Source organism: Cajanus cajan, chromosome 8, assembly GCF_000230855.2.
Source record: "Cajanus cajan strain Asha chromosome 8, NIPB_CcT2T_4, whole genome shotgun sequence".
Lineage (NCBI taxonomy): Eukaryota > Viridiplantae > Streptophyta > Magnoliopsida > Fabales > Fabaceae > Cajanus > Cajanus cajan.
Genome location: NC_138524.1, coordinates 15,723,813 through 15,746,956, shown reverse-complemented (window position 1 = coordinate 15,746,956; position 23,144 = coordinate 15,723,813). Strand labels below are relative to the sequence as shown.

General features: G+C 35.1%; 2 protein-coding genes across 2 annotated transcripts; both read right to left on the bottom strand.

Moving 5' to 3' along the window:
• Positions 1–940: 940 nt before the first annotated feature.
• On the bottom strand, positions 941–10,786 carry LOC109793345 (cyanidin 3-O-galactoside 2''-O-xylosyltransferase FGGT1). Its single transcript, XM_083062809.1, has 3 exons — positions 7,791–10,786; positions 5,884–6,199; positions 941–1,302 (listed from the first exon to the last, which is right to left on the bottom strand). Exons 1-3 carry the CDS (start codon positions 8,107–8,109, stop codon positions 1,125–1,127), a joined length of 813 nt encoding a protein of 270 aa, XP_082918935.1. The 5' UTR covers positions 8,110–10,786; the 3' UTR covers positions 941–1,124.
• Positions 10,787–18,540: 7,754 nt separating this feature from the next.
• Positions 18,541–22,497, bottom strand: LOC145950269 (uncharacterized). The gene has a single exon (XM_083061342.1). It carries the CDS (start codon positions 22,495–22,497, stop codon positions 18,556–18,558), a length of 3,942 nt encoding a protein of 1,313 aa, XP_082917468.1. The 3' UTR covers positions 18,541–18,555.
• Positions 22,498–23,144: the final 647 nt, after the last annotated feature.

Genomic DNA, 23,144 nt, shown 5'->3' with positions numbered 1-23,144 from the left:
ATTAAAATAAAAATTAACTATAATGATATATTTATAATAAAAATTAGTAAAATAACATTTTCTTCAAATAAAAATCTTTTGATTATTAAACTTATAAATTTAAATATTTTTTATTTTTTTTTTGCGGATTAAAATTGGTAGGAAAATCTACAAAAAAATTTGCAAGAAACAAAATAATATTCTTACAACTTTTTTTACAAATTTTTACCATGAAAAAAATTTTCTATAATCATTAAAATTATAATAAATTTTGCAAAAATTTTTTGTAGATTATTTTTTATAAAAAAATTTGTAAGAAATATCTGTAAATTATTTTTCGCAAATAAATTCATAAATTTTTTTTGTAAAATTATTATTACAATAAAATTTATAAGAAAATTCTGCAAATATTTTTTTTAGAAAAATCACAGAAAAATAATATTTTTTTAATAGTGTAAATTTGTTAGCAGAGAACAAAGAAATTTTGATAGAATGGTGAATAATTAATCCCATTACCTCATCGCTTCTCGTAGAAATTAATATATAAATGATCTTATACGTCGATTTTTAATTAGCTGACACAAAATATCTGAAAGAATTTAATAAAATGTCACAACCGCATATTCTAAATTGGTTGTTAAGCGACGCATGTTGTACTTTCTTAGTAGTAACATTTGGTAAATTACTAATTTATATATTTGAATTTATTGTAAAATTTGAATAACATGCCAATGTTTATTGACTATGTATATGCCCACGTAGAAATACTCAAGGCTACGTATTGTGCATATCTTTATGCAATTATAGTCTAAATAACAATTGTTGTTAATAAAACAAGAAAAAAAATTTGGGTTTTTATTTTTTATAGAAGTAAAAGAAACGGAAACTGAACTGCTTTATTCCACTGAAAATATTACAACCTTATTAAACTTCACAAACAACACTGAACAATAACCACCCACACTTGCTACGACCATGTCCTAAAAATAGGTCACGATCACAAATTTAACCAAAATGAAAAAGTTAACCGACACCAAACTACAAGAACTATTTGAAACATTTAATTCATAACAAACACATCATTTAACAACATAGAATCAACTCAAGCAAAGTAAAATTGACAAGCCCTGATTAAAAATTGCATATCACCCAAGTAATTCTTGGAGCTTGTGACAAAAACTATCAATGTAAGTGTTCTCCAAATCCTTGCTGATTAAGATGTTTCTCAATTTTAAATGATTTTTTCTAGCCTCCCTTCCAATCTCACTCTCATCATCCATCACGGCCTTCACAGCTTTGCAGACACTCTCCTTTGTAAACAAATATTACAAGAAAAATGTTGATTTCCGACAGAAATTTTTGACGGAAATAAGTAAATTTCCGATGGATTTTTCTTTTTCTGACGGATTTCCGATGGATTTCAATCCGTCAGAAAAAGTAGCGTCGGAAAAAAAAATTCGTCGGAAATAATTTTCCGATGGAATTTTCTGACAGAAAATTCCGTCGGAAATTTCCGACAGAAATATCCGTCGGAAAATTCCGTCAGAAATTATAAATTTTTTTTAATTTTAATAAATTTATTAATGTAAACAACTCTCATATTTGGCCTCTCAAGGGTTCTATTTCACAATATTTCACTGTTTAGCATATTTTATCCTTACTTGTGCAATTTCTGGGAGACCTCCCAGAAGGTCACCCATCCCAGTACTACTCCAGGTCAAGCACACTTAACTGTGAAGTTCTGATGAGTAAGCTACCGAAATGTCTATGTATGTTGTCAGTATAACTTGTACAAATTAATTCATTTAAGTCATCCTCAAATATACAATCTTATATTTGTACTATAACAATAATATATAATAATTTTATATTACGAATAATAATAATAATAATAATAATAATAATAATATATTTAATTATTCTTTATTTATATGTACTTACTTTTATAATTAACATCTACTTATTTTTATTTAAAACTATAATTTAAATTATTTAATTTTATAATTTATAATGATAATATAATTTATAAAATTATAAATATTTATTTATTACATACTTATAAATTAAATTTTAATATTTTAAATAAATTATTAATTAATTTAACATATTTATTTACCTTAAATCAAACATATAAAATTCAAAAAATGTATTTATCCTTGTTTTTTTTTTCTAATTATCAACTATTAATAAAATACTAACTTAAAATCTTATCTAATTATATATAATATTTTCATATAAAATTTAAAACCAGATATTAGTTATACAAAAATATTAAGATCATATAGTAAATTGTCAATAAGATTTTAGTTAAATAATTTAAAATAATTAATGTTTCAATTATATTGTTAATTAGCAAATAATTTATTCCAAAACTAACTAATTTTTTTATATTAATTATTAGTAAAATTTAATAACTTTTAATTTAACAATTAATTGGATCGATGAAATTCAACACACACCATGAGTTATTGAGCGGAATAACTTTACCAAGAGTTATTTTGTAAGTTATCTTAAATCAAACATATAAAATTCAAAAAATGTATTTATCCATGTTTTATTTTTTAATTATCAACCATTAATAAAATACTAACTTAAAATCTTATGTAATTATATAATAATATTTTCATATCAAATTTAAAACCAGTTCTTACATTTTCGACAAATATAAATTTGTCTGAAATATTCTATCAATAATATAGTTTTTCCTACAAAAAATTTCTCATCGAAAATATAAATTTTTCGACAGATTTAATTTTGTTTTATAAAAAATCATCTTCGATTAATATAACATTTTGTATATATGATTTAAGAGTAAAAGATTTTTAATTTAACAGTTGAATTTACAAAATTCACATTTAATATAAAGTTATTGAGCGGTGTAATACTTAGTAAAATTTATACCATTGTAATTATATATATATATATATATAATATATATATATATATATATATATATATATTAAATGTGACTTTTACAAAGTATTACACCGCTCAATAACTTTATATTAAATGTGAATTTGGTAAATCCAACTATTAGATTGAAAGTTCATATCTCTTATAGATTATATATACAAAACTTTATATTAATCCAAGATAATTTGATACTTCATTCTTATAAAACAAAATTGATGTAATATATTCATTTCAAAATACACTAAAATATGAACTCTTGGATTATCTTCCAGTTGTTGTTCAATTTTAACAAAATTTGATATACACGTATAAAGTGATATGAACTTTCAATTTAACGGTTGGATTTATAAAATTTACATTTAATATAGTTACAGAGCGGCATAATACTTAGTAAAAGTTACACCGGTATAATTATAACCCCCTATATTATATATATATATATATATATATATATATATATATATATATACATACATACATACATACATATATATACATGGACAGCTGCACGTTTGAAATAGTGAGGCACTTGCCCTCACTACTATTTGACATATACATAATTTTTTATCTAAAAAAATAATATATATATTTTTTAAATTATATTCTAATAATAGATTCAGAAAAAATGTTTATTTATTTGATATCTGTCAAATTTTTGAAGGAAATTAATTCTCATGTGATAAAAAAAATTTCTTAATAATGAATTAATTTTTTAAAAAAATTTAATTATAATATATATATGTATATATGTAACAGCCCAGCAACCCGCATGTGGATATTGTCCGCTTTGGCCGCAGCCCTCACGGTTTTGCTTCTGGCAATGGCACGCATGCCACCCCAAAAGGCCTCCACACAAGGAAGGTATCCACACCCATATATATGGCATGCTTCGTTCTCCTTCCTAACCGATGTGGGACTTCACAATCCACCCCCCCTCAAGGGAGTCCAGCGCCCTCGCTGGCACACCGGCCCGGGTCCCGGCTCTGATACCAAATGTAACAGCCCAGCAACCCGCATGTGGATATTGTCCGCTTTGGCCGCAGCCCTCACGGTTTTGCTTCTGGCAATGGCACGCATGCCACCCCAAAAGGCCTCCACACAAGGAAGGTATCCACACCCATATATATGGCATGCTTCGTTCTATAAATAGAGGCTAGGGACTGAAGGAAATTCATAACTTGAGATAAGGAAATTCTGGAGGAAGAAAGAGAGAGAGAGAGAAGAATCTAGAAAGAGAGGAGGTTCTGCTCTAGTTCCGGTCCTAGTTAATAAAAAAGAAGAGGAAGTTCTACTCAAATTTCTATTTAATCAGGTACGGGGGAAAAGAGGGTTATTTATATGTAAAATACATGAGGGTATTGGGTAGAATTTCTTAGAATAACGTTTGATTTATGTGAATGGACGGCCAAGCCTCCTATTGATTTAAAATTTGGAATTTATGTGAATGGACGGCCAAGCCTCCTATTAATTTCTAATTTGGAATAATTAGGAATTTTACTGTTATTCTATTAACTTTTATGTTAATGAAAGTTAATTGCTATATTACTTGTAAGAATGAAGAATATTGATATAATATGCTTGAGGGGGGGTGGATTGTGAAGTCCCACATCGGTTAGGAAGGAGAACGAAGCATGCCATATATATGGGTGTGGATACCTTCCTTGTGTGGAGGCCTTTTGGGGTGGCATGCGTGCCATTGCCAGAAGCAAAACCGTGAGGGCTGCGGCCAAAGCGGACAATATCCACATGCGGGTTGCTGGGCTGTTACATTTGGTATTAGAGCCGGGACCCGGGCCGGTGTGCCAGCGAGGGCGCTGGACTCCCTTGAGGGGGGTGGATTGTGAAGTCCCACATCGGTTAGGAAGGAGAACGAAGCATGCCATATATATGGGTGTGGATACCTTCCTTGTGTGGAGGCCTTTTGGGGTGGCATGCGTGCCATTGCCAGAAGCAAAACCGTGAGGGCTGCGGCCAAAGCGGACAATATCCACATGCGGGTTGCTGGGCTGTTACAATATATATATATATATCTTAATATTCACATATATAATGTAATATATTAAAACAAATAATTTTTTGATAAAATAAAATTTGTGGCATACATGTTTCTCTTTTGTGTTTTTTATTTATTATATACGTTGATTGAAAAAATCAAAATAGTAAAATTGTATATGATTAAAAAATTCAAAATAAGAAAAATCATAAGATTTATATTCTATTTAGAATTGTTATTATAAGATATATTTTAAAATAAATTATCATCTAAAAATATATATTAGATATTAAAAACATATTTATATCATAAATAAATTAAACTTTATTTTTATAAATTTAACATATTTATTTTTATATTTTTAATAGTGTTAAATTATTATAAAATAAGTCTTTATGATTGTAGTTCTACCCAAACATTTAAAAATTGTTTATGATAGATAAATAAGTCATACTTAATATATATATTTTTAAAGAAAATTAGGTTCAAACTAAGTAAATTATAATAAAATATAGTATGACCTAATTTATTTTCATCTTTAATACTAATCGTAGATATAAAAAACTTGTAATAAATAATTATAATATATATTTATACCTTTAAAAGATATATAAAAATTTTAATACTACAAATATATATAAGAAATTAAAAATAAGAAATTAAAAAAAGAAATTAAAATAAAAATTAAAAATAAGATTTTCGACAGAAAATTCTGTCAAAAATTTCCGACGGATTTATTCCATCGGAAATTTTCCGTTAGAAATTTCCGACAGAATTATTTTTCTGTCAAAAATTTCTGACAGAATTTTCTGTCAGAAAGTTTCTGTCAGAAATTTCTGACGGATTTATATTTTTGTCAGAAATTTCTGACAGAAAATTCTTGACGGAAAATTTCGTCAAAAATTTCCGACGGAAATATAAATCCGTCGAAAATTTCAGACGGATCCATATTCGTCAGAAATTTTCCGTCGAAAATTTACATTTTTCTTGTAGTGAAACCATCTTCTTCACCTTTCTCCACTTCAACACCAGCCTTAAAGCTGCTGCTTATCAACCTTGCATTAAAGATCTGATCAAGAATATTTGATAACATCACAATCTGACACTTGCTCACAAGTGCTTCTACTAAAGATGAGGCTCCACAATGGGTCATGAAGCACCCTATAGAGGGGTGATCAAGAATTAATGTCTGTTGAAACCAACCCTCATGTACAATGCCTCTTCCATGAGCCCTCTCTTTGAACCCTTCTGGCATAGCTTCTTCTACAGAATCAAATCCAATAGGTGCTTTAAGTGCTGCTAGAAATGGAAAACCTGTTGGAGAATAATTAAATATGGTCAAGATCCAATTCATCATGTAATCATGTCCAAATTGATAAAGTATTATTATTTTCATTTTGTTAAATAGATAAAGTCCTTTTCATAATAAAAATTATGATAATAAAAAGTAAAAGTCTGTTATTATTTTATTCTAAATTGTTCTTGATCATAGGATTATTGTATATGGGACATCAATAAATCTAGATAGATCAATATATATGTGAATGTCTTTATAGGATAAAGATTAAAAAATCTCATTTATTAATTAAATATATAGATGATGCATACGTGAGTATGATTATTTGAACTGACTCAATTGAGAATTTCTAATGGTTTAGATTACCTTAATTCGTCAATAGAAATTTCTCAAGAAGAAATTAAATATTTTTCTTTGACCTGAGATTATCATGGTGATTAACAAGTAATTTATTATATTTTAATTTTGGACACCTAATGTTTTAGGGTATTAGTTGAATGAATATTGGATATGATCAAATGCTTGTAGAATTAATGATAAATCAAGAAGGAATCCATCAACACTTGATAATGAGTTTGAGCTCTATTAATAAATTAAATAATATCATGGCCAAGAAAATTAATTGGAAGAAGAAATGAATTTCTTAAGTCAGTCGTAACAAGAGTATTGTTAGATGTCTACCTTGATTAATATATTATTTTGATTAATTTATTACTAGCTTAGTATTGAACTTACAAGATCACACACAAACGAGTATTCTAATTTCTGTTAAAGAAGTTATTTTAACATTTGATGATTAAATAAGAGTATTTAATTTGATTAAATTAAATAATTTAAAGTGAAATATTATTATATTCTTTGCAAGCACTTAATTAGAATATATATAATATAAATGTTTTGAAATGTTTTTGAATTTCAAATTGGAGAATGTATGATTAAAGTATTAGACTTTATCAGCGTTGTTTATACTGATAAATATGAGATGAAAATATTTAAAGATACATATTTGATATTATTTTTATTTAAAAAAAATAAAATATGAATCTTTATATAAAAAAAAGCATGCAGTTCCTTAAAGATACATATTTGATATTATTTTTATTTGAAAAATAAAATAAAATATGAATATTTATAAAAAGGATGCAATCTCTTAAAGATACATATTTGATATTATTTTTATTTGAAGAAACAAAATAAAATATATTACTAGTTTCTTAATTTTAGGAAAAGAAGATCTTTAAGTATGACTTTTTACTGCACATAAAGGAGATATTTTTTCTACTATCTCTTCGACCTCCTTTTTTACATATAATTCTTAAGCATTTTATTTTTTATTTCACTTTTTCAAAGAGTTTTAAAAATAGAGATTGGTCTCGGTGTGGATATATGTAAGATCTTCACATTATTAAAAAGAAATTAATACTATGATAGAGGGTACACTTGGAGTACACTATTCTCATTAATAAGAAGAAATTTTATGATTAAACAGCTCTTTAATATGTATGTTTAAAAGATTTTATCACAAACTTAATATAATTTATATGCAAATAGACCCTATTATTTCGCATGTAAATTATGTATTATGAATACTGTATTATCTTTGAATACCTGTTAACTCAAGACCCAGCAACAGTTCCTTGAACTGATTCTGGATTAACCTCCATTCACTTCCAAACGCACAGTATATGACTGAACCAGGCTTGAATCCTGAAAGCAATTGAGCCCATTTTTCTTCCAAAGTGGAGGTAGGTGGCTCTGGTAGTACAGGCCCTGAAAGCAAAAAAGGCTTCCCATAAAAACTCTCAAGAAACTCAGCATATGTTCCCTCAAGTTCTCTACAACCTTTATATCCCACAGCATCCGACAGTGTGATGCCAGTTTGGATCCGATCCAAGAAACGAACACCACTACCAAACTTTGAATTCATGAATGAAGCTAATTGTCGAACCTCATGATCATGAAGCTTGATGGAAGAATCTGGGAACGTCCCATTATTTACGGTGGATTTCGTTTTATGGATCCTTTTTATTCGAACTAGCACGATTTCACGTTTCAATTTATGCGTGTTCGTGACATGACAGAATTGAAGACTTTCAGTGAAAAAATAAAATCGTACAAGTAAGAAATAGAGTTTTCATTAAATGGTAACAGAATTACAATTCGTAAGGATAACGAAACGTGTTTAGAATGACTACACTACACTAGGCTAGATTATGCTATGCTACGCTACTCCTAAAAAAGGAAAAAGAAAGGTGGTCGAGAAATCGTACCCAAAGCTGTCTCGTATGCACAGTATGCCTTATGCACAGGCTGCGGAGTGCGTGTGAGGTATTGTGGGAATTAGATTTTCGACCTCTGCTACGAGCATGGCTCGTTTAATTTATAGACAAAAATCTGGGAAAGGTAACTGTTTCTGACGTGCCCCGGAAGCGCATAACCGTTCTAAACTTCCACGTCGTGGCTTATTCCCGGGCACGTCTTTGGATAACTCTTGGAACTGCTCATTAACGTCCCCAAACCGTTTTGCAACCTTTGACACTTATCCCATGATTTACTTCAACCGCTCTTAAATCGTGCCTCCTTTAAGCTTTTCATTCCGAGAGGTTGCGAAGTGTGTTCGTGTATGTCCGGATTCTTGGGATTTCGAGTAACTAACGAAAAATATACTCGAGTGTTTCCTGATTTTTCTTGTACTTTGAGAGGTTGCGAGTCTGTGATCCTTTCTCTTGTGCAGCGTCCTTCCTAGTTCAATAATTTCGAGAGTTTCTCGAAAAGTGTCTTCGTGTCCTGCCTAGTTCAATAATTTCGAGAGTTTCTCGAAAAGTGTCTTCGTGTCCTTCCTGGTACAATGATTTCGAGAGTTTCACGAAAAGTGTCTTCGTGTCCTTCCTCAGAAACTTCTTTGCCATTTTCCGATCACCTAGGATTTAAAGCACCTCTGTATTTCGAGTGCCTCCGAATTCATTTTTCGGTACTAACAAATGCCCCCTGGAAAACATTTGTTTCGAAGTAACTGAGAAAGAATGTTTTTCAACGCCTCAACTCTCTTTCTCTGATAAGACCCTAGAGCGTTGTACTCTTCGCGAGAATTAAATGCCCCTGACATCTTTTAATTCTGAATTTTTCCTTTTCGTACCTGCTGCTCCATTTTCTCGGGATGTTATCGAAATTCGTGAATTAACTTCTCTTGAACATCCTGAGGTATGTTTTGTTGACTTTCGATTTTCCTCGAGCCTTCTCAACTCTATAATTTTTCATAATTTCAGACACCTCGAAAGCCTTAACTGCTGATCTGTCAAACACAACGCTACATCTCGGATAAAGCATAACTTCCCGATCATCATCTTTCTTCCTCGAAAGGAAATCGAGCAAACTGTCCCTCTCTTTCGGATACATAGGTTCTTGCTCTTTCGCGAACTCATCTAAGAGCTCTTCCAGATTTTCATCCGTAATAGGTTCGACAACTTCCTCTTCGTTCGCACCCAGGTCAGCCATATCGATTTCAAGCACATTACATTGATCCCCATAGAGAGAGGTTCCACATATCCTGCTTGTGCAGCGAATATTGATCAGTATCAATTTTCATTTTCTTCTCCTCGAAAGCCAAGCGACCATCAGTAATCGCTTTCTCGACCATATCCCTGAAACGTACACAATTGTTAGTCCAATGACCATACATGTTGTGTTGTGGTAATTTTTTTTTTTGTTAAAAAGGAGGAATTTTATGATTTTCTGGAAGTATGATTTGCTTATCTTTCAGGGAAATATCGAATATTCTATCGACTTGTTATATCGAAACTATATTTTCTATTTGATCCGGCCTCTATATCATTTTCCCTAGGTTTTAATAATTGGCATTGATAGGTTGGCCCAGGTTGCAATTCGGCTAAGTTCACTTCCATTTCTTCATTTAGAGATTCGAAATTATCATCATTAACGTCCATATTGTCTAAATATGCTACTTTTTCTCTTCGAACAAACTTGTCAATTTTCTCAACCTTTCTTTCTCTGCTCGAATTTGTTCAATTCGTCTCACTTTCTCTGCTAGTTGAGCCATATCTCTCAATTGTTCATTTATAAGTTTCTTTCGAATCGAAAAATCTAACCCAGTGGCGGCAATTTTTACCAACTCATGCTCAGGAATATTCGTGTAACATCGAGACTTTAGTTTCCTAAATCTATTCAAATATTCATCCAATGTCTCATGATGTTGCCTCTTCATGTTCATCAAATCAACTATGCTCACCTTGATTTCCTCTCGAAAAAAGTTTTCGTGGAAACTCCTTTCCAATTGTGCCCAAGTAATAATCGAATTAGATGGCAAAGTCGTAAACCACGCAAAAGCATGTTTGGTTAGTGAACTCAAAAAATATTTCATTTTCAAATATTCATTACCCACTAGGTCTCCACACTCGACTAGATATCTGGCTATGTGTTCTACGATGGATTCACCTAACTCTCCTGCGAATTTTGAGAATTTCGGGACTTTCATCCCCCTGGGTAGCTCAAATTGGGTAATATAGTCAGGAAAGGCAGATACAAAATAAGGGTGCTCATTTCGCCCCGTTTCAAATTCGTGCCTATTTAGTACCTTCTCGACTATATGATCCAAAATTTCCTCGACATTTCTCAAAGGTCCCCCTTGATTGAGATTGATACGATTTCTAATTTCTCGAATATTCATCTCATTGATGGTTGGATTTTCGAGGCCGTTCAGATTTACACTCGTATCTCTTGAGAGTCGATTATCATTAATTTTATCTCCTATTTTGCTCATCAGCTCGTATAGGGGTGTGAGTATGTTGTGCATTTGTGTAGACAACAAATTTACCATATCGTGGTTACTATGATCCATTTGTTGTCGAAGGGCTATCATGGCTTCATTGCTTATACCCGTGGGTATATAATTACTTTGTCGAACCAATGACCTTCTTGGCTTGTGCCAACATGTTGGTGAGGATCGTGCATGATAAAGCCTATCCCATTTGGGACTGCATTATACCCATATGATGATATTTGCATTTGAGAATTGTGCCCAGAATATGGTATTGACATTTCTACGCTCATGGGCTGGGTACTTCTCCAATTCGGAGGCATCCCCCATGGGTATTCGCGGGTAGCGTTCACCATTTCTTGTGATGCATTCAGAAATCCCGCGGAGTTCGGAATATTTACAGGAGGTGGAGACATTGCCCACCTGGCCTCATTTGGCACAATTTCTTGATTTATATTCCGATTTTCTCCATTACCTTGTTCTTCATTAAGCGCATCTCTTCTGCTGGATGTAGACATAGTTGTCCCACTTCTAAGTCTCATAAAAATAGAAGCACACACAAAACTAGTTCAATTAGTTCAATGAAGTTCACTGTTAAGATTTTTAAATAGGCAAGCGCACCCAAGTCTCTGTAGTAAAAATAAAAGGTTGTCGAACCTCAGGGACTTGTGAGATAACTTAGATTTCTATTATATTAGTTGATGCTTATAAATTTAAAACTGGAATAGTTACACATATTCAAATTTGAGATATATGATTTTCCAACTTCAAGAAACCAAAGAGTAATTTGATTTAAAGAAAACAGATATAAGAAACAGTTGGGATTTGATTTCATCAATCTCCCTCCTATGTATTCCTATTGATTCTTTCTAAAATTTCCATTACTCATTGTTATTGCATTCTCTATTTTCATTCAAACCCAATCCCTTGGCATAAGAAATTCTGGGATATTCAACTCAATGAATGATTCCTCACTTCATTTAGTTCAATATTCCGCATTACGAATCAGAACTTGTTACAACTATTAAGATCAAGACCATCCCTGGCTCTTAAAAATAATAGGTGATTTGATTCAAGTCTAGATCCAGAAAATGTTTTCCAACTAAATTCTAAATCCAAAATCAAAGATAAGTGATCAGTTTATCTAAGCATTAAGAATGGAATACAAATCACTAACAAAGGGTAATAAATCACATATATATATGAATCAAAGAGAAATACATAGGAGTTTGATGACTACATCAATCCCAAACTTAGAGATTAGCTCTCCATATTACAAGAAATCACCAAGTTACAAGTTGAGAGGTAGAAGAAGAAGATCCTTTGAAGATTCGCGTTCCCACGAGCTCCAGAGTACTCTATTTTTTTCTTCCTTTCGTGTCTGTCTCTTTTCTCTCTCTTTCTTTCCTTATATATGAAAACAGAGTAAGCAAGAGAGATATGAATCCGCTCAGCGCCTTGAAACGGCTGAGCGGATTGAGAGTTCTTCACCATGAAGAAACCTGAATTCTTCACCATGAAGGAAACTAGGCGCTGAGCGCCTTAAATCCGCTCAGCGCCTTGGAGGCAGTAAACATACTGGGACCAATCCGCTGAGCGCCTTGTATCCGCTGAGCGGATTGGAGGCAGAGAGTATCATTTGTTTCTGGATGCACATCCGCTGAGCGCCTTGTATCCGCTGAGCGGATTGGAGGCAGAGAGCACCTTCACATTTCTGGATGAAATCCGCTGAGCGGATTGGAAACGGCTGAGCGGATTGGAGGCAGAGAGCATTCCTTTTCTTCCAGGGACCAATTCGCTGAGCGGATATGATCCGCTGAGCGCCTTCATTGTGGAAACTCTCTGTTCTTATTCCGCTGAGCGCCTCAGAATGGCTGAGCCATTTTTCTCCAGGTTTCAACTCCTACAAAATAAGCACAAAATTAGATTAAAGGCTTCCTATTCTATGTGCTAACATTGATCAAGAGTATCTCTTTGATTCCATGCCTATATAAATCAAAATAACATTAATAACAACACAAAAACTATTAGATAAGTGTCTCAAATGAATGTTAAATTAAGCTAATTAGACACTTATCAAACTACCCCCAACTTAGAAATTTGTTTGTCCTCAAACAACAATCTTCGTTGAGAATAATATGACTGACTCATCTTTCCAGTGAATACAAAAGTTTCACCCAACAAGTATATCAATACATTTTTCATGATTTCACAGAATACAATGAACTTATTTTTCAAAATCCAGTGAGTGATTGCTACAACAATTGATACTCAATTGTTGACAAACATTGTGAACCTCAAGCACACTCAAGGAAAATATCCACTCATCTTCCATTGTTTTCAGCCAAGAGCACTCAAATTTCCTCACTAGTGTATAACTCTCTTAGTATATTGTGCAGATGAGTGTTTCTCTCCTTTCATGCACCAAACAAGCTAAGTCTGATTTGTTACCTGTCTCTCACAAGTCTATTGTTAAGACTAAGCATGAATTACTAAGGACTTAAGAGGGTTGTAACATGGCCTGGCTATCAGAGATTTGGTTTTTCTTTGGGAATCTGATCTGAAAGCCTGTTTGACAAGAGACATTCTCACTCATATGGTTAATCAAATCCTTGCTCTAGCTTGAATTCTCTTGATTCTTTATACCTCATCCCTCTTTGAATGACTTACTGGTTCCTTCTCTTTTGAAATATTGCACAAATTAATGGAATGATAACACGGAACCTTGATTACAAAATTAACTCAAAATTATTATTATTATTATTATTTTTTTTTTTTTTTTTTTTTTAGAGATATACATAATAATACACTGTAATAGAGATATACAATCCAGCTTCAACCACATGATCTCTCCATGCAAACTACCCCCAACTTGGTTCAAACCCACTTGTTTCATAAAAATGTCTCTTACCAACAAGGCTAAGGACAATCATGGTTTTCCATTTTGAGCTTAGGGGTTCTGTTTAAGGTCAGATTTTATGTTCAAGGATTCATGGGTTGGTTTTTTTTTTTTTTTTTTTTTTTTTTTTTTTTTTTTTGGCTACTGGTTAAATTAAACAACTGCCTTAGAAATTTCATGCATAGCATAACTGTAACTAATGAGAGACTCAAACAAAACTGACCGCATGAATTAGTGATGACTCTCCAAGATTGTATTTTAACTGTTTGGCTCACTCACTCACACGGTTTGGTTAAGTGCCCTAACATCAACAACTTTAGAATCATTTCAACTTCACTTGAACAAACTTGAAGCACACAATCAAAGTCAAAATTGTAACCACTTGTGCAACAATGTAACTTCCAGATTAGAAAACATTGTTCATTGAAAACTTGGAATCATGAAATTGCCCCTTTTTTTTTTTTTTTTTTTTTTTTTTTTTTTGAAAATACAAAAAAAATTTAACTGACAACCCACATGAACGCGCAATCATAGTTAAGTCCAACAGAAAAGTCAATGTCAAATAAAACATCATCAAACCAAAGTAACAACCAAACACTTAAAATAACCGTAAAAGACTGAAAATAATAGAAATAAAACAAAATAAACTGTAAAGGAACCCTCAAATGTCAACAATGTCATCATGATCTCCTTCTTCTTCTGCATCTCTCTCTCCACCTTCTTGCTGTTGCTCCTCCTCTGGCATTGGCTGCTGCTGCTCCTCTCCTCCCTCAAAGTGTGGACTGTCCCCAGGCCAATAAAAGTGTTGCTGAAATGCCTCTGGGGATGGCCATTGGAAAGGAGGGCCACCCTGAAACTGGTGCTGATGGGCATGATACATGCTAGTGTTGAGTGACATCAGTGCCAGATGGTTGGCTAGATTCTGCTGCTCTATGTGATGAAAGTGTGCAGCCATGAAGTCCTGAGCAGGTACTTGGGAAGAGGAAGAGCCTTGCCCATGCCTCTGGGGTCGAGGTTGTGAAGCATCTCCATGCTGCTCACTTGTGCAATGTGTTTTAATATATGCAGCATTAATGGGAGGTCTAAGAGATTTATTTAAATTTCCAGGCAGACGAGAACCATTAACTAAACATAAACCAGTAATTAAACCTGGAAAACCCAAAGGTTTAGAAACACCTGTTGAAGAAGAAGAGGATAGCACAATCTTATGTATTTCATCTGAAATAACTGTGGCTATATCTATCTCTGTCTTTTGCAAAATGGAGTAAAGAAGTGTGGCTCTGGGCATGTTCAAATCAGATATATGGGTGATGCAGTACACATTGCAGTATAAAAAATTTTGCCAGATACGTGCAATGGTAGTCAGGTTCTTCCGTAAGAATGAAACAGGGTTACCTGTGATTCCCACTGTATATGTACAGCCCGGCAGACACAACAATTTGGCCATTTTGTCAGCATTAAAAGCATGAGCCTTCTTCAACCGACCAAAGGCATCCAAGCCATCACCTCCCATAACATCACGAGTACTCAAATATTGCTGAATGGCATCTCTAGAATAACAGACCACGGCTCCTCTAACCCAGCTGGTTCTGTTATTATCAGTCCTCTGGAGTGGGAGAGCATTGGCATAAAACTCCTTGATGATCTCTTCATTATACTTCTTCTCAGGAGTAGCCAGTTTATTCCATTTCCTATGAGTCAGTTCTCTTTGAAAATCCATATATTCGCCGACTTCCAACTCCACCCGCCTTTCAGCAACTATTTGGCGAGACTCCAATTCTGCATATCGTTGCTGCTTGGACTTGGTCATGAACCTGTGTCTATCCAAACGAATGGGAGCGACAGGTGGAGGAGAAGGATTCTCATTGTCAGAATCTTGTGGAGGAGGATTTGAAGAAGCAGCCCCCTTCCTTTTCTTGCTGGCTGGGATCTCATGGGTGTTTTTAGGTTTTCCCATCTGCAAATCACAAGTGTTAGGTAATTTCAAATAATTCATTCATTCATAAAAACAGCATGAGTCTCTGCCTCTGATCCGCTGAGCGCCTCAATCAAGCCTGGGTTTCTGGCCTCAATCCGCTCAGCGCTTTTGAAGCGCTGAGCGCCTTGCTCTAGAACTTGAAAATTTTCAGTTTTTGAACTTAAAACCCAACAATCAATAAAACCTTCTCACAAAACACAATTTTGGCTTTAATTGAAATGACAATGAATTTACAAGCCTAAGCCCTTAACATGGATTGCAGAAACTCAGGAACCCTAACACAGTCTATGAACTTTGATGTAAAATTTGAAACCCCAACATACATTCTTAAGAGCAACCTAATGGGATTACAAAATTTAAAGAATAGAGCAGAAAAAGTTAAACCCTAGTCAGCATAGAACAATGACAGAAAAATTCATCCATGAAAGCCAAGGGTTGGTGCAAAAGAAGAACATGCATGGACATACCTGAAATCTGTTAGATGCACAAAGAAAAATCACAGAAGCAAGGGTATAGAGAGCAGTTATGTGAGAATAGGAATAGCAAGAGGGAGAGGGAGAGGCTCAAAACGTGAAGAATAGGAGAGTGAACGTGGGTTATGTGTATAACCCCTTTTCAGCTGAGACTTTTAATTCAATTAGAGGCCCAACCCGTGATCCATCCGCTCAGCGCTTGGAATGCGCTGAGCGTTTTGCCTCCAGAGAGCTCACAAACCTCAGGCGCTGAGCGCCTTAATTCCGCTGAGCCATTTGGCTCCAGAGAGCTCCAGGGATTTTTGCCATTCCAGGCGCTGAGCGCCTTCCAGGCGCTGAGCGCCTTCCCTCTAGGGACTCATCTGGTTTACTTACTGATATAAGGGGCTGAGCCCTTCAGAGTGGCTGAGCCACTGAGTCCTGGATCAGAAATTATACAATTCTTATTCTAGCTCAGTTCTGATCCCAAATTCCTTAATATTCTTCCTTTACTCCATCAAAACAAACACACATTGAACATCAAAGAAAATGCATAATCTAACACAATATTCTTGAATTTATTTTAAGCATTAAATTCTAAACTCACTCCCTAAAACATCACACATATGAAATTAAACATGCAATACTAAATAATCAAACCACTTTTAAAAACATAACGTCTGGGTTGCCTCCCAGCAAGCGCTTCTTTATTGTCATTAGCTTGACACTTCTTGAAGTCATGGATCAATGAGATGAGTGACATTGGTGAGTTGCTCAATATCACCACCTAAGTATGGCTTAATTCTTTGGCCATTCACCATCCAAGATCTTCCAGAGTTTGGTTCTTCCAATTCTACGGCCCCATATGGCTTAACTGATTTGATCACAAAAGGTCCTGACCATTTGGACTTTAACTTCCCAGGGAACAATCTCAACCTGGAATTGAACAACAACACCTGTTGGCCGGGTTGAAAATTTCTTTGAACAATCTTCCTATCATGATACGACTTAACCTTGCTCTTATAGATCCGGGAGGATTCATAGGCCTGCAACCTTATTTCCTCGAGCTCATGTAGCTGAAGCTTCCTCTTTTCACCTGCGACCTTCAAATTAAAATTTAAAGCTTTCAAAGCCCAATAGGCTTTATGCTCCAACTCAACTGGGAGATGACAGGCCTTCCCATAAACAAGCTGAAACGGAGAGAGTCCAATTGAAGTCTTGTATGTTGTCCTGTAAGCCCACAATGTATCATCTAATTTCAAAGCCCAGTCTTTCCTTGAGTTAGCTACAGTTTTTTCTAAGATCCTCTTCAACTCCCTATTGGAAACCTCTGCCTGTCCATTTGTCTGAGGATGGTAAGGCGTAGCTACTTTGTGTCTCACACCATAGTGCTCTAACAACTTCTTCAGCTGTGTGTTGCAGAAATGAGAACCACCATCACTTATGAGCACTCTCGGTGTTCCAAATCTGGTAAAGATGTTCTTTTTCAAAAACTTGATCACCGTTCGTGCATCAGCTTTCTGAGTCGCTACAGCTTCCACCCACTTGGAAACATAATCCACAGCAACCAGAATGTACTCATTGGAATAAGATGATGGAAGGGGTCCTACAAAGTCAATTCCCCAGCAGTCAAAAACCTCAACTTCAAGGATATTCTGCAATGGTAATTCATGTCTCTTGGAAATTCCTCCAGTTCTCTGACACTTATCACAATTCTTGCAGTGTTCATGAGAATCCTTAAAGATAGAAGGCCAGTAAAATCCAGACTGAAGAATCTTTGCTGCTGTGCGATCTCCATTGTAATGACCTCCATAAGGTGAATTGTGGCAGTGCCACAAAATATCCCTGATCTCTGCACCTGAAACACATCTTCTCAACAAACCATCAGCACCAATCTTAAATAAATAAGGATCATCCCATACATAGTAAGTGGAATCCTTGAAGAATTTCTTTCTCTGCTGCCAATTAAAATCTTCTGGAATGACCCCGGCTGCTTTAAAATTTGCCATATCGGCAAACCAAGGTCGTTCCTGCACCAAGAATAATTTTTCATCTGGAAATTCTTCATGGATTGCACTTTCAAGTATGGTCACCTCATCATTTTCCAATCTGGAAAGGTGGTCTGCAATTTGGTTTTCACAACCTTTCTTGTCCTTTATCTCTAAATCAAATTCCTGTAACAATAAAATCCATCTTATTAATCTTGGCTTGGAATCAGATTTAGTTAACAAATACTTGATTGCTGCATGGTCAGTAAACACAATAATTTTTTAGCCAATCAAATAAGAACGAAATTTTTCAAGTGCATACACTATTGCAAGTAATTCTTTTTCTGTGGTTGCATAATTCATTTGAGTTTCATTCAAAACTTTACTCGCATAATGTATGGCATGAAAAATTTTGTTTTTCCTTTGTCTTAGTACAGCACCTACTGCATAATCACTCGCATCACACATTAATTCAAAACCAAAATTCCAATCCGGACTAGTGATTATGGGTGCCGAACACAGTTTTTGTTTCAAAAGTGAGAAAGCAGACACGCAATTAGCATCAAATTTAAACTTAACATCCTTCACAAGGAGATTGCTAAGCGGTTTAGCGATCTTTGAGAAATCTTGAATGAACCGCCTATAGAATCCAGCGTGTCCAAGAAAGCTTCTAATCCCTTTCACATTTGTTGGTGGAGGAAGCTTAGAAATGACCTCCACTTTAGCTGGATCCACCTCGATACCCTTGTCAGAAATCTTGTGACCAAGCACTATTCCTTCAGTCACCATGAAGTGGCATTTTTCCCAATTAAGAACCAGATTTGTTTCAACACACCGCCTCAAAACAGTGTTGAGATTCTCTAAACATGTATCAAATGATGCTCCAAACACAGAAAAATCATCCATGAAAATCTCAATACACTTCTCAACAAGATCAGAAAAGATGGCCAACATGCACCTTTGAAATGTGGCTGGTGCGTTACATAATCCAAATGGCATTTTCCTATATGCAAACACACCAAAAGGACATGTAAATGCTGTCTTTTCTTGGTCCACCGGATCCACTGCTATCTGATTATAACCAGAATAACCATCCAAAAAACAGTAGTATGCCTTACCTGCCAACCTTTCTAACATCTGGTCCATGAAGGGTAATGGGAAATGATCCTTCCTTGTGGCCTGGTTTAGTTTCCGGTAATCAATACACATCCGCCAACCAGTGACTGTCCGTGTAGGGATCAATTCATTCTTATCATTCACCACGACCGTCATACCTCCCTTCTTAGGAACCACCTGAACAGGACTAACCCATGCACTATCGGAGATAGGGTAAATCATGCCAGCTTCAAGCAACTTAATCACCTCTTTTCTGACCACCTCCTTCATTGTTGGATTGAGGCGCCTTTGAGGTTGTGCTACAGGCCTATAATCCTGTTCCATCAGGATCCGGTGCATACAATATGAAGGGCTAATACCTTTCAAATCTGACAGCGTCCAACCGATAGCTCCTTCATTAGCCTTCAGAACTTCAATTAGCTTCTTTTCCTCCTCAACAGATAGGGAACTATTGATTATAACTGGTTTGCCACCATTTGCTTCAAGAAAGACATACCTGAGATGGCTTGGCAATTGCTTCAACTCTAATTTCTGAGGTTGAAACTTTTCCTCCTTGTTTAAATCTTGAACACTTGTTGAACTAGGAGAAATTTCCTTTGCTTTGTCCAGCTCTTCCAAACACTTCTGTATTTCTTTTTCATCCTCCTCATTGATTTCACTGACTGCATTAACCAGTGCTTTCTCTAATGGTGTAGCTACTGAGAATGACTTTTGAGCTTCCATACACAGCTCATCAATCACATCCACTCTGAAGCAGCCGGACTTATCACTTGGATGTTTCATGGCTTCAAATACATTAAAATTCACTTCATCATCCTGAACTCTAACCTTGAGTTTGCCATCATCAACATCAATAATGACCTTGGCTGTCTTCATGAATGGTCGTCCTAAAATAAGAGGAACTTCAGAATCTTCCTCCATATCCATGATAACAAAATCAACTGGGAACCAAAACTTATCAACTTTCACCAAGAGGTCTTCAACAATACCATGAGGATACTTAATGGATCTATCAGCCAGCTGCAGGGTCATCCTGGTAGGTCTCACCTCTACTTGGCCTATCCTCTGTAACATAGACAAAGGCATCAGATTGATACTGGCTCCTAAGTCCAACAATGCCTTCCCCACAGAAACATTGCCAATAGTGACTGGCAAGGTAAAACTCCCTGGATCTCTAGACTTTTGTGGAAGTGACTTCTGAATTATAGCACTGCAACCTGCCTCTAGCTCCACTGTTCCATCTTCACTCAACTTCCTCTTTTTTGTCAGAAGCTCTTTCATAAACCTTGCATAAGATGGCATCTGTTCCAAGGCCTCTACAAAAGGTATGTTGATCTGTAACCGCTTGATTATATCAAGGAACCTTGCAAATTGTCGTTCCTTGTCTTTCTTTGACGGAGCATGTGGGTAAGGTAAATTCTTCACAGGAGGAGGCCTAACAACTTCTTTCCCTTTCTTCTTACTCTCCTCCTTCACCTCTCCATCTCTACTCTCATTTTTTTGACTTTCTATTTTATTTTTTTCATTTTTGTCAGCCTCATTATTCAACTCCACTCCTTTCTCACTTTCTAACTCAACTCCGTTCTTTTTTTCTTCTTCTCCACCATTATTGTCCCTCAAATTATCACCAATCCCTTTTCCTATCACAGTGCCTCTCCTAGTTGTAATTGACTGACAATGCTCTTTAGGATTGACTTGTGTATTTGCTGAAAAATTTTTGCTTTGTTGATCTGCCAATTGCTTGGCTAGCTGCCCCACTTGAACCTCCAGGTTTCTGATAGACGCTTCAGTGTTTTTCTGGTTAGTTGTGGAAACCTGCATAAATTGTGTAAGAGCATCCTCCATTTTTGACAACCTATCTGGCTGATAAGAAGACTGATTTTGATATGGCTTTTGTGGAGGCTGCCTTTGTGATGGACCAAGGGATGGTCCTGCTTCTTGTTTCCACCCAGAGTACTGATTTTGATTATTTCTCCAGCCTTGATTCTGATTATAGTTACCAGCGAAATTCCCTTGCCTTCCTGGATTGTTCATATAATTAACTTCCTCCTCCTGTTCTGATTCAGATATAGAACATTGCCCATTTGGATGATCACCTGCACAAAAATCACATCTCATTACTTGTTGAGAGCGTGAAGATGATCCTACTTGAAGTTTGGACATCTGTTTCCTTATCTCTTCCATCTGCTGAGAAAGAAGCTTATTCTGAGCCAGAATTGCATTTTGAGTATCCAATTCTAGAATTCCCCGTTTGGAAGGCTGGCTCCTGTCATGGTGAGCTTGGTAATCACTGGCTGCCAAAGCATCAATAATAGTGATTGCTTCCTCAGAATCTTTCATCATCATAGAACCACCTGCAGAAGCATCCAATAACATCTTTGTTTGAGGCCTTAACCCATTACAGAACATGTTGAGTTGTGCAACATCATCAAACCCATGATTTGGGCATTTCCTCAGCAAGGATTTATATCTCTCCCAGGCCTCACACAAAGGTTCATCAGTGCCTTGAGAAAATGTTGCAATTGCTGATTTAGCATTTATATATCTAGAAGGAGGAAAGAATCTAGCTAAGAACTTCCTTTCTACGTCCTCCCATCTAGTTAGGCTCTGATTTGGATGAGCCTGCAACCATGTCTTCGCTTTTCCTGTCAAAGAGAAGGGAAATAATCTCAAGTAGACTGCTTCTTCATCTTCTCCAGGAATGCCCATAGTGCCAATAAGCTCATAGAAAGTTGACAGATGTGTGTAGGGATCTTCATGGTCCATCCCTGCAAATTGATTGGCAGTGATGAGAGATAATAATGCTGGTTTCATTTCCACCCCCTTAGCTGGTCTAGCTATACTGGAAAAGTGCCTAGGACCCAATTGATGATTGTATTCTCCAAGGAGTCTCCTTGGCTGATGATGAGGTTCATGACCACCCGGTCCTTCTTCAGCCATTGATTCAGAATTAAAGTGTTGAGCTGAAACTGAAGTGGAAGTACCCTCCTGTTCCCGTCTCTCCTGTTCAAGCTTCCTTTGTCGCCTTCTTCTGCTATTATTTTTCCTAGCTGTTTTCTCAATCTCTGGATCAAATAACAGCTGCTCAGCAGGAATTTTTCCTCGCATACAAAGACTGACTTAAACAGAAAAGTTAGAACAACAGGTAAAGAATATATTCAACAAAATGAAAACTAAACAATATATACAATAAGCTCCAACTAGTACAATAGAAATCACAACTATCTTGACACAAGTCCCCGGCAACGGCGCCAAGAAACTTGTTAAGATTTTTAAATAGGCAAGCGCACCCAAGTCTCTGTAGTAAAAATAAAAGGTTGTCGAACCTCAGGGACTTGTGAGATAACTTAGATTTCTATTATATTAGTTGATGCTTATAAATTTAAAACTGGAATAGTTACACATATTCAAATTTGAGATATATGATTTTCCAACTTCAAGAAACCAAAGAGTAATTTGATTTAAAGAAAACAGATATAAGAAACAGTTGGGATTTGATTTCATCAATCTCCCTCCTATGTATTCCTATTGATTCTTTCTAAAATTTCCATTACTCATTGTTATTGCATTCTCTATTTTCATTCAAACCCAATCCCTTGGCATAAGAAATTCTGGGATATTCAACTCAATGAATGATTCCTCACTTCATTTAGTTCAATATTCCGCATTACGAATCAGAACTTGTTACAACTATTAAGATCAAGACCATCCCTGGCTCTTAAAAATAATAGGTGATTTGATTCAAGTCTAGATCC